General features: G+C 38.9%; 1 protein-coding gene across 1 annotated transcript in view; it reads right to left on the bottom strand.

Annotated features, from left to right (window-relative positions):
- The window catches only part of LOC124798241 (deoxynucleoside kinase-like), a 93,117-nt gene that overhangs the window by 33,066 nt on the left and 45,200 nt on the right, over positions 1–14,851 (bottom strand). Inside the window, exons 3-4 of the mRNA XM_047261558.1 lie at positions 8,954–9,072; positions 8,712–8,866 (exon numbers count right to left, since the gene is read on the bottom strand). Coding sequence (XP_047117514.1) covers positions 8,712–8,866; positions 8,954–9,072 — 274 coding nt within the window. The remainder of the gene's footprint in view (positions 1–8,711; positions 8,867–8,953; positions 9,073–14,851) is intronic.

Raw genomic sequence — 14,851 nt, 5'->3', positions numbered from 1 at the left:
CCTGTTAATACATGTGTGCAGTCATGTTATAGAAAGAGGATACAAGCCACCAACCAACATCCTCTCCTTGCTTCCCATGGTACAAGACTCTACAGCGGCAATGATGATACAAAAGTGGTACTGACAAAAATTTTGTGCAGATTGAAGTTAATCAACTCGACCAAAGATTTTGTTAGCTTCTCTTGTTTTTTAGCTTGCAGAGGTGTTCATTTAGCTAATGTGTCGTTTGTTCTTGCGTGTATTCCAGGAGGGGAGCCGCAGAACTAATCGAATTTCTCTTTTCAGAGGCTTTGCTTGCTTGTTTGCTATAATGTATTTGTGTAAACAATGGTTACCCCACACCTTCCAGTCCCAGCCCCCATGCCTCAGCCACAGACGGCCAAAACGATGGATCCAACACAATGTTTTTAGTTTCAGAACCAACAAATTGCTACCTAGCTGATGACGGTACAACAACTACTGTCTGCACAAACTGCATCAGCCACACAACAGACCAACAAATCAGCCCAAGTGCCGCCGACAAGCACACCACTGCTCCGGCAATTTAACGACACGGAAAAGTAATGGCTCGAATACCTGACGTTCATGAAGTTCAAGGAACTGTAAAGCTACGACACTTACTTTCGATTGTGGGATCCCCAGTGTTCAGGTTGATACAAAAACTATTCCCAGCTGCATCTCCCAACGAACTCAGTTATGACCAAGTAATCACCGCATTAACTGAATATTATGACCAGCAAGTCCAAGTGGCTGCAGCCAGATGTCAGTTTTTTTGCTTGCAGAAAAAGCCTCCAGAACAGATGTACCATCAGTGGTACACAGAATTAACAGGCATGACTAGGAAGTGTATATTTAAGTGTAGTTGTGGCAACTTTTACAGTGATTTAATAATTAGAGATGCAATAACATTAAACGTCCCAGATAGTAGAATACAAGTACAGATCTTAAAGTACTCTGATCCATCACTTCCTCAAGTGTTGCAAATCTTAGAGCAATATGATTTGGGTGCCATAGTGGTTGATAAGGCGCCGATTCGTCGGGTCGAGTCACCCCTTGCTTGCGACCGTCCCAAGCAGCCACATCACTGAGTGTGTACACAGCTGCAAGGACAGGCATGTAGACATGTAAACAGCCCTGTGAACTTAGTGAAGTCTTGCCCTAGATGTTTTGCTTGCCACAAAAGACAGGATCGCACATCATGTAATGCAACATGTTACAAGTATGGAAAAAAAAGGCCGTGTCCAAGTAGTTTGTTTGCAATGGCACAAAAATGTCAATTTTGCCCACTCTCAGAAAAAACAGGCTCAAGCACATGCAGTGAACATTGTGTTTTCCAAACCTACAACAGGTTCTGACAAAAGTAAGATTAAGGTTGTGCCTCATTCTCACACTAGTGCTGTGCAACGACATTCTATCAAACTATTTGTCTCATTACACATTGCTGGTCATTGTGTGAACTTTCAGTTGAACACAGGTGCCTCAGTAACTTTGTTTAATCATGCCATGTATGAACAGCTAGGCTCACCACGCCTTTCTAAATCTTACAACGGACAGGAAGTTCCAGTGCTTGGACAGTGTAGTTTGTTGGCCACTTACAAATCTCACTCTAGGACAGTGAATTTTACAGTGTTGAAATCCAGAGAGAGTGAGTACATTTTCGGTTTAGATGCTTTTGATTTGTTTGGACTAAGCATCAATGGCAACATGCTTTCCATATCAGCTTTTGCATCAAAAGACAGTGTTGCTAGCTTGTTTAAAGAATTTCATGAACTATTTTCAGAAGGAATGGGGAAAGCTAATGACTTCACAGTGCATGTTATGGACAATGCACAGCCTAAGTTTTTCTGGGCCTACCCCGTTCCAATTGCATTAAGAGACAAAATAGCCAGTGAACTGAAAGAATTGCAAGATACTGGTGTAATTGCTCCTACTCAAGCTAGTCAGTGGCCAAGTCCTCTCGTTTTGTTGCGTAAGCCTTCTGGTTGCATCCGCATTTGTGTTGACTTCTAAGTCTACATTCAAACCACAGACAGTAGTTGACACTTATCCATTACCTCGCCCTGATGAACTCATGGACAGGCTTGGTGCTGGACATTGCTATTCTAAGATAGATTTGTGTGATACCTACTTGCAAATACCATTGGTTGAAGAATCACAGAAAGTGTTTGTTGTAAATACACATTTAGGCCTGTTCAAGTATTTGCATTTGCCCTTTGGCAGTGCTTCCGCACCCACCATTTTTCAACATTACTTGGAACAGCTGACTGCAATAGTGCCATTTTGTTCAAATTACCTTGATGATATTATCATCTCAGGTCAAACACCAGGGGAACACATCAACTTGCATACTCTTTTTTGAGTGTTGTCAGAAGCAGGACTCAAGTGTCGTCTTGAAAAGTGTGAATTCGGTCATTTCATAAACAGTCAGGGCATGCTTCCCCTCCAATATCATTTGCTAGCAATCCATGACCTGCCTGTTCCTCGCAATGTGTTTGAACTGCAGTCAGTACTAGCCAAGATGACATCCTAAATTTGGTTCATACTGCTCAAATCATGGCTCCATTGCTCGCTTGCATCACAAAAATTTACCTTTTGTATGGACTAAAGACTGTCAAGATGCATTTCAGAAACTCAAAAATGCTTTTCTTAGATGTTTAGTGCATTTTGACCCTGCCAAGCTGGTAGTTTTGCAAGTCAATGCTTCTTCCTAGAGAATTGGCGCTGTGCTTTCACACAAAATTGGTGCACAAGACAAACCTATTGCTTTTGCCTCAAAGTTGTTTACTCAAACTCAGTGCAATTATTCTCAAATTGAAAAAGAAGTTCTTGCTATTGTATATGGAGTGGCAAAATTCCATCACTATTCGTATAGTCGCAAGTTCTATTTATTGACAGATCATAAGCCTTTGCAGTCCTTGTTTCATCAGCCAAAGCCAGTTCCTACTCACTCTGCTCAAAAATTGCAATGACAGACTTCATTGCTTTCACAGTATCAGTATGAAATTTTGTACAGACGTATGGCAAAGCATGGCAATGCAGATGCCCTGTCTCACCTTCCGATTGGCCCAGACTCCAATTTTGATGAATCTGCCGCATCTTGTTGCCAAAAGGATACACAGGACTCTGAGTTGCTGGTATTGATTCTCTTGCACTACAGAAAAATTGCACAGGCCATGGAAGCAGACCCAGACCTCAAGATTTTGTTGCATTACATTCGTACATCTTGGCCTCGTTCATTGAACAGTATCCAGAAATCAGCTGTGAGCCAATACTTTGTTCATTGGCATAACCTTTCTGTACAACAAGGCGTGATTCTAGTTCAAAATGACAGTGGACAATTGCGTGTGCTTATTCCAAAAGTATTGCAAAAGGATGTGTTACAATTGCTCCACCAAGTACATTGATGATATGTTCACACTAAACAGTTAGCGTGACGGCACTGTACTTGGTAGGGCATGGACACCCACATTGAACAGATGACATCACAGTGTCGTGCATCTGCAAAAAACCAATTCGCTCCACCACAAACATTCTCAACTTGGCCTAAGACTCAATGCACCATGGCAGCAAGTGCACATAGACTTTGCAGGGCCATTCTGGAACACTCGTTGCCTCATAGTGGTAGACTCTTTTAGCAAGTTTCCATTTGCAATGCCTATGAACTCAAGTGTTGTCCTCCATATTTTACATAGAAGGTTTGCCAGAAGTACTTGTGTCAGACAATGGACACAGTTCACTTCATGTGATTTTGACCAATTTTGTGACCTAATGGCATTCATCATCTAACAAGTGCTCTGTTTCACCCGCGGTCCATCGGAGAAGCAGAATACTTTGTACGCACTTTTAAGCAACAGATGGCCAAGCTTTGCACCATCCACACAAGGGAAGAGGTGCTGCAACCCTTTCTTGCCTCCTATCACTTCCACCCATGAGACAGATTATCACCGGTGGAACTTCTGCATGGCCACGGCCATTGAATGCTGTTACACTTGCTACATCCTTCACAGCATCTGGCACCGCCAGTGGTTCACAAGTATTGCTTTGTGCTGCATGAGCTCATTCTTTTCAGGGTTTATGGCAACTGTGGGTGCTGGGAAAGAGGCATGATCCAGGAATGCATTGGTTCTTTTATGTATTTGACTGCAGGTCCTGATGATTTTACAGCGCCACCACCATAACCAAATTTGCGCATGTCATTTGCCCAGTGATTCTTCTGCTTTTCTTCCCCCAGATTCATGGCTTCATGGGGCCACAAAGCCTTCACAGCTGCCCACTGGTGCCACCACGGCACCCCAGGAGGAGCAGATGGATGCTGCATCCTCAGCTCCGCCATCCGAACTTGCCACCCCAATGGACCTGGACCCACCACTGCCATTGCTGTCACTGTCATCATCATCATCCTCATCCCAGGACATGCCGTCAGGCCTGAACATTTGCTCTGGAAGCAGTTTTCCAGAGGATGTTTCTGTTGCCTCACAAGCCAGTAAGCCAAATGATGGGATACGGTTCCTGGCTCATCTCTATGTCCAGCATCCTGCCTTCCTCCCTGTTGTTGTTTGCACCCTCACTATGCGACAACAGTGCAGCATTCTGGGGGGGGGGGGGGGGGAGGAATGTGCAGGCATAAGCTGTCACCAGCACACCGGTTGGCAAAGAGGTTGCAAGATAATAGGTGCTGAATAAAGTCCGGCTATCAGGAGAGAGGCCAAAGACAGCCTTGCAAGCAATGCGTCACCAATGCCCTCTCGACCGCAAGCATTTAGATTACTGTCACGGACCAGAGGGACCAGCCAGTTGCAGAGTCACAGTCTTTAGCTTAGAGTTAGTCAGTACATAGTGACCAGAGTAGTGTACATAGCAGGACTTGTACTTCACCAACAGTGAGGCTAATGTGGACTATCACAGGAGAGCTTGTACCTCAACACTTTGACTAGCTTAAAGATAAGTAGCTTTCTGTTCTGGTTAATAAAGAACACTGTTAATACATGTGTGCAGTTGTGTTGTAGAAAGAGGATACAGGCAACCAAACAATATCCTCTCCCTGCTTCCCATGGTGCAAGATTCTACAGTGGCAACGATGACACAAAATGTCCATTGATGACTTCTCTAATCAGCGACCATGTAATTTGTGTTGAATAACAGTGACATCATTTTTAAATGGTAATATGATGCCTGAAATAAAGGCAGAGTACAGTAATAATTGGAGTGTCACTGACAATCTATTTGCTGAATCACAACATCAGTCATTGGAATATGAACCAGCTGTAGAGTGGTGAATGTATACAGCGTAAATAATGACTTTAAGAAAAGTAGCAGCAATAAGAATGGCAAGACATGAGACAACTGTAACTTATCTTCTTGTTGCAACTGTTAAGAGTTATGAAGAAGCTTATCACTTAATGTGCATACAGTTGAATTGATGATTTGTAATAAGACTACAACTCATGTTGTTCTTGTAATTGTCAAAACAGTAAAGAAAACTTAGCATATCAGGTGCTGTAATTGATGTACAAAATTATTTAAAATAACAATCTTAAAGACGTGCATTGCTCAGTTAGGAAGGGGGATATATTTAGAATTAGGGAGACTGTCAGTAACACTGCTGCCTTTTCCGTGATAACTTTCAATACAGTTACAATAAATACTTATTTATTCCAATGTCTTCATGCAAATGCGTTTTTTGCTGATGAGGAATTAATGGGGATCATGTCAACATAGCATCATCTTTTTCACTTTATGCAGGTCTTTGCAGTACCAGTCACCACAATGGGATGAGAAATAAAATTATTTTTGCAATCAAGACTAGCGTTTTAACATTTAGTGGAAATATAGTCATCGATCTCCTTAGAGGTTTTTTGCCAAAGGCAATGACCCCTAATACAACAGTGAAACTGAAGGAGATCCCTTGCTGGAATGATTCCGTTCAGTGGTACAAAAAAGGAACACAGCAGGTTAAGGAGAACCAGAGAGCTGCAGAAAATAATGTGGCTGAGCTTTGAGAATTAGATAAAAATACAGAGACGTGACACTAAAGCTAAGAGAGGTATTAATTCTGAAAAAAATAATAAAATTTTGTGAGAAACTGGAAGGAGACTGTAGAAACAACAATAAACTACTGAAGCATCATATCGAGGTATGAGGGTATATGAAAATGGATGGAGAAATATTTTTTATGTTGGAATGGATCTAACAGAGAAAGAACCAGGCAAATCTGAAACTCAGGGAGGTGACATGCCACTGACTTGGTCTGAAGTTGAAAATACCCTGAAGAGCATGAAGAAAGGCAAATCATCCGACATATATGAAGTGAGTACAGATGTGATCAAAGCTGCTGGAATTCATGAGCTCCACTGGCTGTACAAAGTTATAAATACTGTTTGGAAAAAAGGAAAAATACCAGTAAATTGCACAAAAGACGTCTAACACTCATCTTCAAGAAAGGAAGCAGGCAGAAATGGGGCAACAATAGAGGAACCACACTCCTGTCTTGTGGACTTAGTTGAAAGAGAAAATTACTGAATGCTATATAAGAACCACTGTTGAACCATAGCTTGAGGGAGAGCAGTATGGTTTTAGAGGTAAAAAAACAAAAAAATAATTTTTGCTGTTATAATAATAATTGAAATATACTGAGAGAAAGGACGATATACCATCTTTATCTTCCTAGTGTTAAGAAAGATGTCTATGATAGTTTGCAAAGAAACAAATTACAGGAATGTCTGGCAAGGAGGAATGTACCAGACTCTTATCAACAAATGAGTAATGTTGTACAACCACTGCTAGAGCTACATATAGATGATTTACCATAAACAAAGGAGTGCAACAGGGAGTTTGTTGTAACTTTTCATCACTGTCACTGATGAAAAATAATGAAGAGTGAAACAAAAAGCTGTTAGGGAATTCAACACATTGCCTTTGCAGATGATGTGGTGATATGGGAAGCACAGAAGAAACTAATTATGTGGAATCACCAGCTGAAGCAGTTTGGTCTTAATAATCAGGCACACAAAAATAATTCTGATGACAGCCAACAGACAAAGATTACATGTGACCATCAATCTGGATGGAAATAAGTTAGAAAATATTAATCTCTTCCAGTGCCTTGGTAGTATTGTAGCTAAAGAAGGAAAATCTTCTGCAGAAATCATGAATAGAATTCAAAAAGCAGCTACTTTTACCACCAAGTTAAGTCCCTCCTTTGGGTTAACCTACTCCCTGTAAGACCAAAAAAAAGTCAGTATCAGACATATTGTTTAACACTATCTATGAATGGTCTTGGCAGCCAGAGACTGTGGTCACATGTGTTAGAGTTGCATTTGTGTGTGTGTGTTTTTTGTTTAATTCTGATGAAGGCCTTTTCAGTCGAAAGCTTACGTGTTTGACAGTCTTTTTGTTGTGCCTACCTGTGGCTCAACATCTCCAGTATATTGTGTGTCGTAATCTGTCCCTTTCATAATATTATTGTTATGTCCTTGAAGTGAGTAACATCAACAGTAGAGAAAATGGTAGTTCCTGGCTATAGAAATGGAATTCCTAAGATCAGTGCTCCAAAAAACAAGAAAAGCCAAGGGACAAAATGAATAGATCTGTCAAGAAACAAGCAAGGCAACCATTATGTAAAAACATAAGAAAATCAAGGTTGAAATTGTTTGTATGTGTAGAGACAATGGATCAAACTAATTATAGTGAGAAAAATAACTCGAAAATAAACTTGGAGGCAAGAGACCTAAAGGTGGCCCAGGAAATGTTGGATCACTCAAATGAACCACAGAATTTGAAGGATAAGGAGTGGAATGGTACCAGGTTGAGACAGAAGTATACATGGACAGACAAAGATGGAAAATGATCTTATACCTCACCCATACAACTGGAGATGGTTAATGGATGGTGGTGGTGGTGGTGGTGACTTAATATACACATATTTAATGTGATCATAGATAAAGTTTGGAGCTTTCATTTCTACTCAGATTCCACACTGATATATTGTGCAATGTAATGACTTAATCTAACTGTCAATGTGTTTTTTATTTATAACTGACACAAAAATGGTATCTCATTTCTTGTGGCTTACCATTACTTTTGTTATATACCCATCAAAATAAGGCAAAAAAAAAAAAAAAAAATAAACATTACTATAATTCAAGTCATTGTTTGCTCAACTGCAGGAGAAAGGACAATTGTTCTTGAGAGACTGATTACACATTGGATATTTTCAGTTCACATTTCCAAAAGTTCTTTTCAGTGGGATCATTGGAGATGTTAATAATAATAATAATAATAATAATAATAATAATAATAATCACAAGTCTTTCAATTGGTGCCACATTGATGACTTGAATATCATTAAAACCGACAGCACCAATTTTTTTCCAGGCAGTCACCCATCCAAGTATTGGCTGTGCACAATGTTGCTTAGCTTTGGTGATCTGGTGGGAACCAGTGACACCAATGTGGCACAGCTATTGGGTTCGTAAATGTTGAATGAATGAATGAACATACGGGTAATGAGCAAAGTATGAATTCCCTCTGAATGCTGAGAGTGATTTTTCCTGATTCATCCAACCACCCGACATTTAAAGTTGAAGCAAAATCTGTTTTTGAGATAAATTACTTTTACTTTGTGACATAATACTGTACTTCAATATTTTTTAATAAATCGTAGCCTAATCTACAAGTACTTCCCATTCTACTCACATAAGTTTAATACTTACAGGAGCAGGACAAGAAAACACACTTCTCTCATACAGCCATTTCTCATGCAACTGGTGAAGTTTCTCCAAATACCCCAATGAAATGTTGGCCTCTTCTTTACGACCTCTAGATACAATTCTTTTATGAACAACCTTTGGATCTGTTCTGAGATAAACTGCAATGATACACAACAAGAAATAAATTTTAAATAAATGAATACTTTCTGTAAATGCATGGTACATTTCCCAAACATGTTACAAACCAATCAGGTCACAGCGCAGATCTACTCTGGACATAAGCCACTTGAACCACTCATCCAGCACAACATACTCAGCATCAGCCAGATTCCCATTATTTTTTAAATTCTCAACAAAGCAATATCTGTTAAATGAATAAATAACACTGTTCATTCACTGTAAACATTGATAAAACTTCTAAGTACCCCTAAATTTGGATACTGCACTCATTAAAAAGCTGTTGTTAAAGTTACAGTTGATTAAAAGTTTAATTTCAGTGCATCTGCAGCTGAAAAAGTGTTAGCATAAATATATTTACAGTAACTAAGTGTGAAATAGTGATAGTAGTCAGAGTTTTCAGGACAATGAAGCTAATGGCTACTTACTATAGTATTGTTGCAACCAATAGTCAATATTTTCTAACACATTATTTATAAAAAAAGCATTTGCACTCTTTTTATTAATTAAGAGGATAAAATAACAAACTGTGTTACTGAAAAGTTGTTTCACATTATATCTGTGCAGTAAATGCAACTTAACCTGATCTCAGTCTCCGGAATAGCCACAATTAAATCAAGTACAGGAAACATCTTTTATGGAAAATATTTAATAATACATGGTGTCCCACTCAAACCTCTCTGATTTCAAGGTCTCAGGAGAGAAAAACCACAGTAGATATGACAATGAGAAATGCACAACATTGTAGAGCGTATCAAAGAATTTATATTCCCACATCAGAAGTGCAAAGTATCGTCGGCAGAGTGTAGCAGGGTAGCATGAAGTAAAAATGGCAACTCCATAGCAGTGCGCACAAGCAGTAATGTGGTTTGCAGAAACAAAATCACCAATTACTGTGCAAAGAAATTATCATCGTGTGTGTGAATATGATCCACCTGATGTGAAAACAAAGGAATGGTATAGGAAGTTTCTGGTGACAGGAAGTGTTCTGAAAAATTCTGGCAGTGCACATTACGGAGTTTCAGAAGCGAAAGTGGAGGACATCAGACAAACGTTTCTCAGAAGCTCACATAAGTCAATTTGTCAAGCATCTAGGCAACTTGATGTACCTCGATCAACATTGCATCATGTAGTTCACCAGCATCTTCATATGTGTGCTTACAAAGTGCAAATTCTGCAAATCTGATGCTGAACAACAAACCACACTGACAACAATTTTCTGCAGATATGATGCAGCATATTGATAAGGATGCCAGCTTCCTGGAAAGATGTTTATTCTCAGATGAGGCAACTTTTCATCTATCAGGAAGAGTTAATAGGCATAATGTTTGGATTTGGGGTTTGCATAATCTGCACGTTGTCATTGAACATGTTTGTGATAGCCGTAAACTAAATGTCTGGTGCAGGCTAATGCATGACACGACTGTTGGACCGTTCTTCTTTGTGGAACAAACAGTGAATGGGACAGTGTATCTGGACATGTTGGAGCAGTTTGTGTACCCTCAGATATGAGACTTGCCACCCAACATCAGTTTTCAACAAGACAGAGCTCTGCCGCATTGGTCAATGGCTGTTCGTAAGTTCCTGGATAGGAAATTTCCCAATTGTTGGATCGGATGCGGAGGACCTGGCCACCAAATTCACCTGACATTATGCTGCTTGATTTCTTCATGTGGGGATTTGTGAAGGACCACGTATATGTAACCAAAGTAGACGATATTCCTATGTTGCGACATCAATATCACTAATGTGATTGCAACAATAACAGAGGAAATGTTACTAAGAAATTGGCAAGAAATTGAATATAGACTCGACATTCTTCGTACTACAAATGGTTTACATGTAGAGGTGTATTGATGATAAATAAATAAATTATTTGAGATGCTCTACAATGTGGTGCATTTTTCATTGTCATATCTACTGTGATTTTTGTTTCCTGGGTCTTTGAAAACAGGGAAGTTTGAGTGGGACACCCTGTATAATATTTAGCTAGCTCAATGATGTGTGTATATCATATATACAAGCTTCTTGCATAAATGACATTTCATTATCATGTCAGTCATTCTTTAGTAAATAAAATTACAAGAAGTCATGTAATAAAATTTTTCATTGAACTGTTACCACACAGCAATCTTCCTAGACAAAAAACTACTTTCATAATGGACAAGTTTGGAAACTGCTGCAGAGTAGTGAGAAGTGGTCAGCTGTGGAGGTGTGAAGTATGTGAGTTTACAAGCCTAGCTGGCTCCTGGCTTGGCTTGGGAGGCTAATGCTTTGGCAGGGTAGATTTTAATAAGCTTGATCACAGCAGGGTGTTGAGTACAAAGGTGGTCTAGCATAGGTAACAGCCAAAAATATGTGAAAGGATACCGATACTCGAGCCAGCTATGAACGCATGCTCAACTGCCAGTGTCACTTTCCAGCTTTGAAATATTTCTCACCAAAATTACATACGAAAATACAGAATTGAATACAATGGACCTATGTAATAAATGAGGATACTAAAGTGTGTATCATGAGTTTAGTGTAGCATAGCATGATGCTGCAAAAACTCTCATGTTTAATTAACTTCAAGTTTTATAAGCAATGGTAGCAAAAACACTTTAATTTACACTACTGGTAAATCAAAATTGTCACAAAGTAATGACAGCAAAAACACTTTAAATTACACAACTAGTGAATCAAAACTGCCACAATCATAAACATTATATCAAACAGAAGATGAACTGTACAGGGAATACATACTGACATGGTTTGTTTGGCACTTAACTGGATCCAGAGTATCAATGATTTGATTAAAATAAACTAATTAAATTGAACAGAATGAAACATACTCAACAGTCACACACTTACTGATGTCAGCATGTGTTACCCTATACCTTTACCACTTTCCTAAACGAATTTGTGTTTAGATATGTAAGATATTTCTGTGCCAAATTAGGTATTTTGCAATTAGATTGTGCCTCCAGTTAAGTCGGCTGTGATTCAAATTTAGTGTGTGCAGCATAAAAACCAATAGCAACATATAAACAAGCAGGGAATTGTGCTCTGTTTTAAGATGCCACAATTGTAAGTATAGAAATATTTACTTGTATTTGCTTATTTTAAAAGTTGTGCATATGGCACCATGTAATGTTTTCATCAATAGTTATTGTAATAAGTATGTTGGTTTTGCAAGATCAGCAAGTGACCCCCGTGAGCAGGTGGCCATTTCAATAAGTTTTAAGAGAAATTACATACTTTCAGTTATTAACATTTTGACATAATTTTGTAAGAAGTTGTAAACATGATTAGACTATATTACGCTTCTGCCTAATGTCAAGCAGATAGTTACCAAGAGAACAATAACCTGCCAAATGGTGATGGTGATATAAGCAGGTGCACCACTTCATTTAGTCACTTAGTATCAACAATACCACAAGGCTGCATCAGGACAATGTGTACAGTTGCCACCCCAAAGAGCCCAAGTGGACATTATGGAGCCAATGTTCACAGATAGCTCAGTGCATGTGAACATTCAAAAACATTGCCACAGATCATCTTCACACTCAACATACTTAATCAGGGTGTATACGCGGACAAGGAAAAAAAATTCTCAGTTTTCTCCTGGATTTCCCAGTTAAAAATACACTTTCTCCTGAGTGAAAACATACTTTTTCCCTGTTAACTGACAGGATATTTTCTCTCGGAACTGTATAACTTATCAGTCCTTTGAATGATTATGGTTTTATACACGGGCGTAGAATTTCCTGGTGCTTTAGAAAACTAAACACAGGGGAAAAAAATGAGTTTTGGAAAGATCTTTGATGTGCAGCAACATGTACACAGCATATTTTCGTATTACGAAAGTATAAATTCGAATTCCACCAAACACCGCATATAACTTTCCAAAGCATTGAAATCGAGATTGCAATGCACTTTTGTAAGCCAGTCATAGCTCATGTCATGTGATCTCGCCAGCCGATGACAGCGGGTATTCAGAGCATAGGACATGTGATGTAGTCAGCCAATAGCAACGTCACTGTTAAGTAGCGCGAGCACACAAATAGAAAAAGTTAATGGTTTAAATTAATATACATAGTGTTGCTACACGAAACGCAAAGCTTTCACATATAATATTGGTATATAAGATTAATATGCTGCAAGAGAAGGTAAGCTTTCACATATAAAGTTCGTCTTTTATGCACGTATTACACTTTAAGGTATATCACACAAATGTGCCAGTAAAATTTTTAATAACGGCATAAATGTCTTATCTTCTGGGCTCGAAATTCATCTAAATGGCTCATCATCAAAGAGTCAATTTTTAAATGAGAGTCAAACGCTCTGTGATTTAAGAAATTCATCGTACATTCTCGCACAGGATACAGTAATATCCTTTGTTGGAGTATCGGTTCTTACCAGTCACAATTACAAAAATTTAACTGATAACAAAAACAATGAAAGATCCCCAGAATTCTAAAAAATTCCCAGGTTTTTCCAGTTATCTCCCGGATGAAAAAATTCCCGGGTTTTTCCCAGATCTCTCGGTTGTCCCGGGTCATATACACCCTGTTAATGTATATTTTCTCTAAATGAATTACTGCAAATTGTTGCTAATCTGCGTTTCCATAATTCTGCCGTAGTTTGTACAAACCTACTAGGCCCTTTGAGGAGGCTGTATAGCTGCTGCATGCAAGGAAGCTGCTTCAGAATGGCAACCACATTTCTTGGTAAGGGGTTCTCTTCCTGCCACCTATTTATAATGGACACAACGTATATTTGGTGAATACAATACTATGGTCTCCATTGGTTTAAATAGGTGGGGCTGCTGTGCCTCATGGTCTTTTGCACTTAATCACTATCAGTTGATTGCGTCTGATGGGCAGTCGGTTGTGAGTCTGGGTAGCTTTTGGCATGATTTTGAACCTGGTCTCTCAGAGAAATCCAGCATCACCATTTCGACACCTGAAAATTTTATGGGTGGTAGAATTTTTGAGCAGTGCATGGGGACTTAGGCATTTTCTAGCTGCTTTTGAATGTTGTATGTTGTTGCAACTGGAAGAGTTTAGCTTTGCACAATTGATAGTTCTGTTTTGTACTGAAGTTTAGTGCACTGTGAAGCAGCATCACTGATAACTTTATCATTGACTTGTAGTCAGGAAGAGGATTTTGGTTCAGCTTTTGTGATAGGTGATCAAACTGGGGAATCTGCCAAATCTTTTTCACTATTCACACAATCTTAACTGCATTTAGCCATCATCTTAATTCTTTAACCTTGATGCAGAAGCCTATACATATTTGAGTAAAATTTGATATAAAATGAGAGTCTGGAGAACACTCCTACATTTTACATAATATTTTATTTAACAGTCTCGATCGCAAAGTTTAGAACAAGATTACTGATTTCAGCTACTCTCTGCTACATTAAAACATTACAAAACAAAACAGAAATTATAATAAAAACATGATATATCTCTCATTCTGCTGCACTGCAACATGTCATAAACATGTAAAAATAACATGAAAGCGCTGGCACGTCGATAGATGTGCCAGCGCTTTTGTTTGGTAAGTCACATCATCTTTGTTTTTAGATATATTTTTCCCACATGGAATGTTTCCCTCTATTATAAAAATAACACGAGTTTAAGTTGCCATGCATGCTTCAAGTGTATATATACTGTAGGATGCAAATGCTGTTCTGGATGTCACTGATGCATGCAGATAATTGTACAATGTAATTAAAAGAAGGTCCATTTAGAGATACATTTCTTAAAAATATTCTCAGGCGTATATAAGTGAGCAAAAGAACTTTTATATTTCATTACATATAGCTGTCGTTGCAGTTTGTCGGTTGATGGGCAGTGCTATGGTTGTCGGTTCACACATACAAATGTCCCTCACCACATTACTACCCCAACATGATATGTTGTCCAGATCATCCGGCAACAGGGCAATCCCACAGCCAATCGGAGCACATGGCGCCA

Source organism: Schistocerca piceifrons, chromosome 5 (genome assembly GCF_021461385.2).
Source record: "Schistocerca piceifrons isolate TAMUIC-IGC-003096 chromosome 5, iqSchPice1.1, whole genome shotgun sequence".
Classification (NCBI taxonomy): Eukaryota; Metazoa; Arthropoda; class Insecta; order Orthoptera; family Acrididae; genus Schistocerca; species Schistocerca piceifrons.
This window is presented reverse-complemented; position numbering and strand designations above follow the sequence as displayed.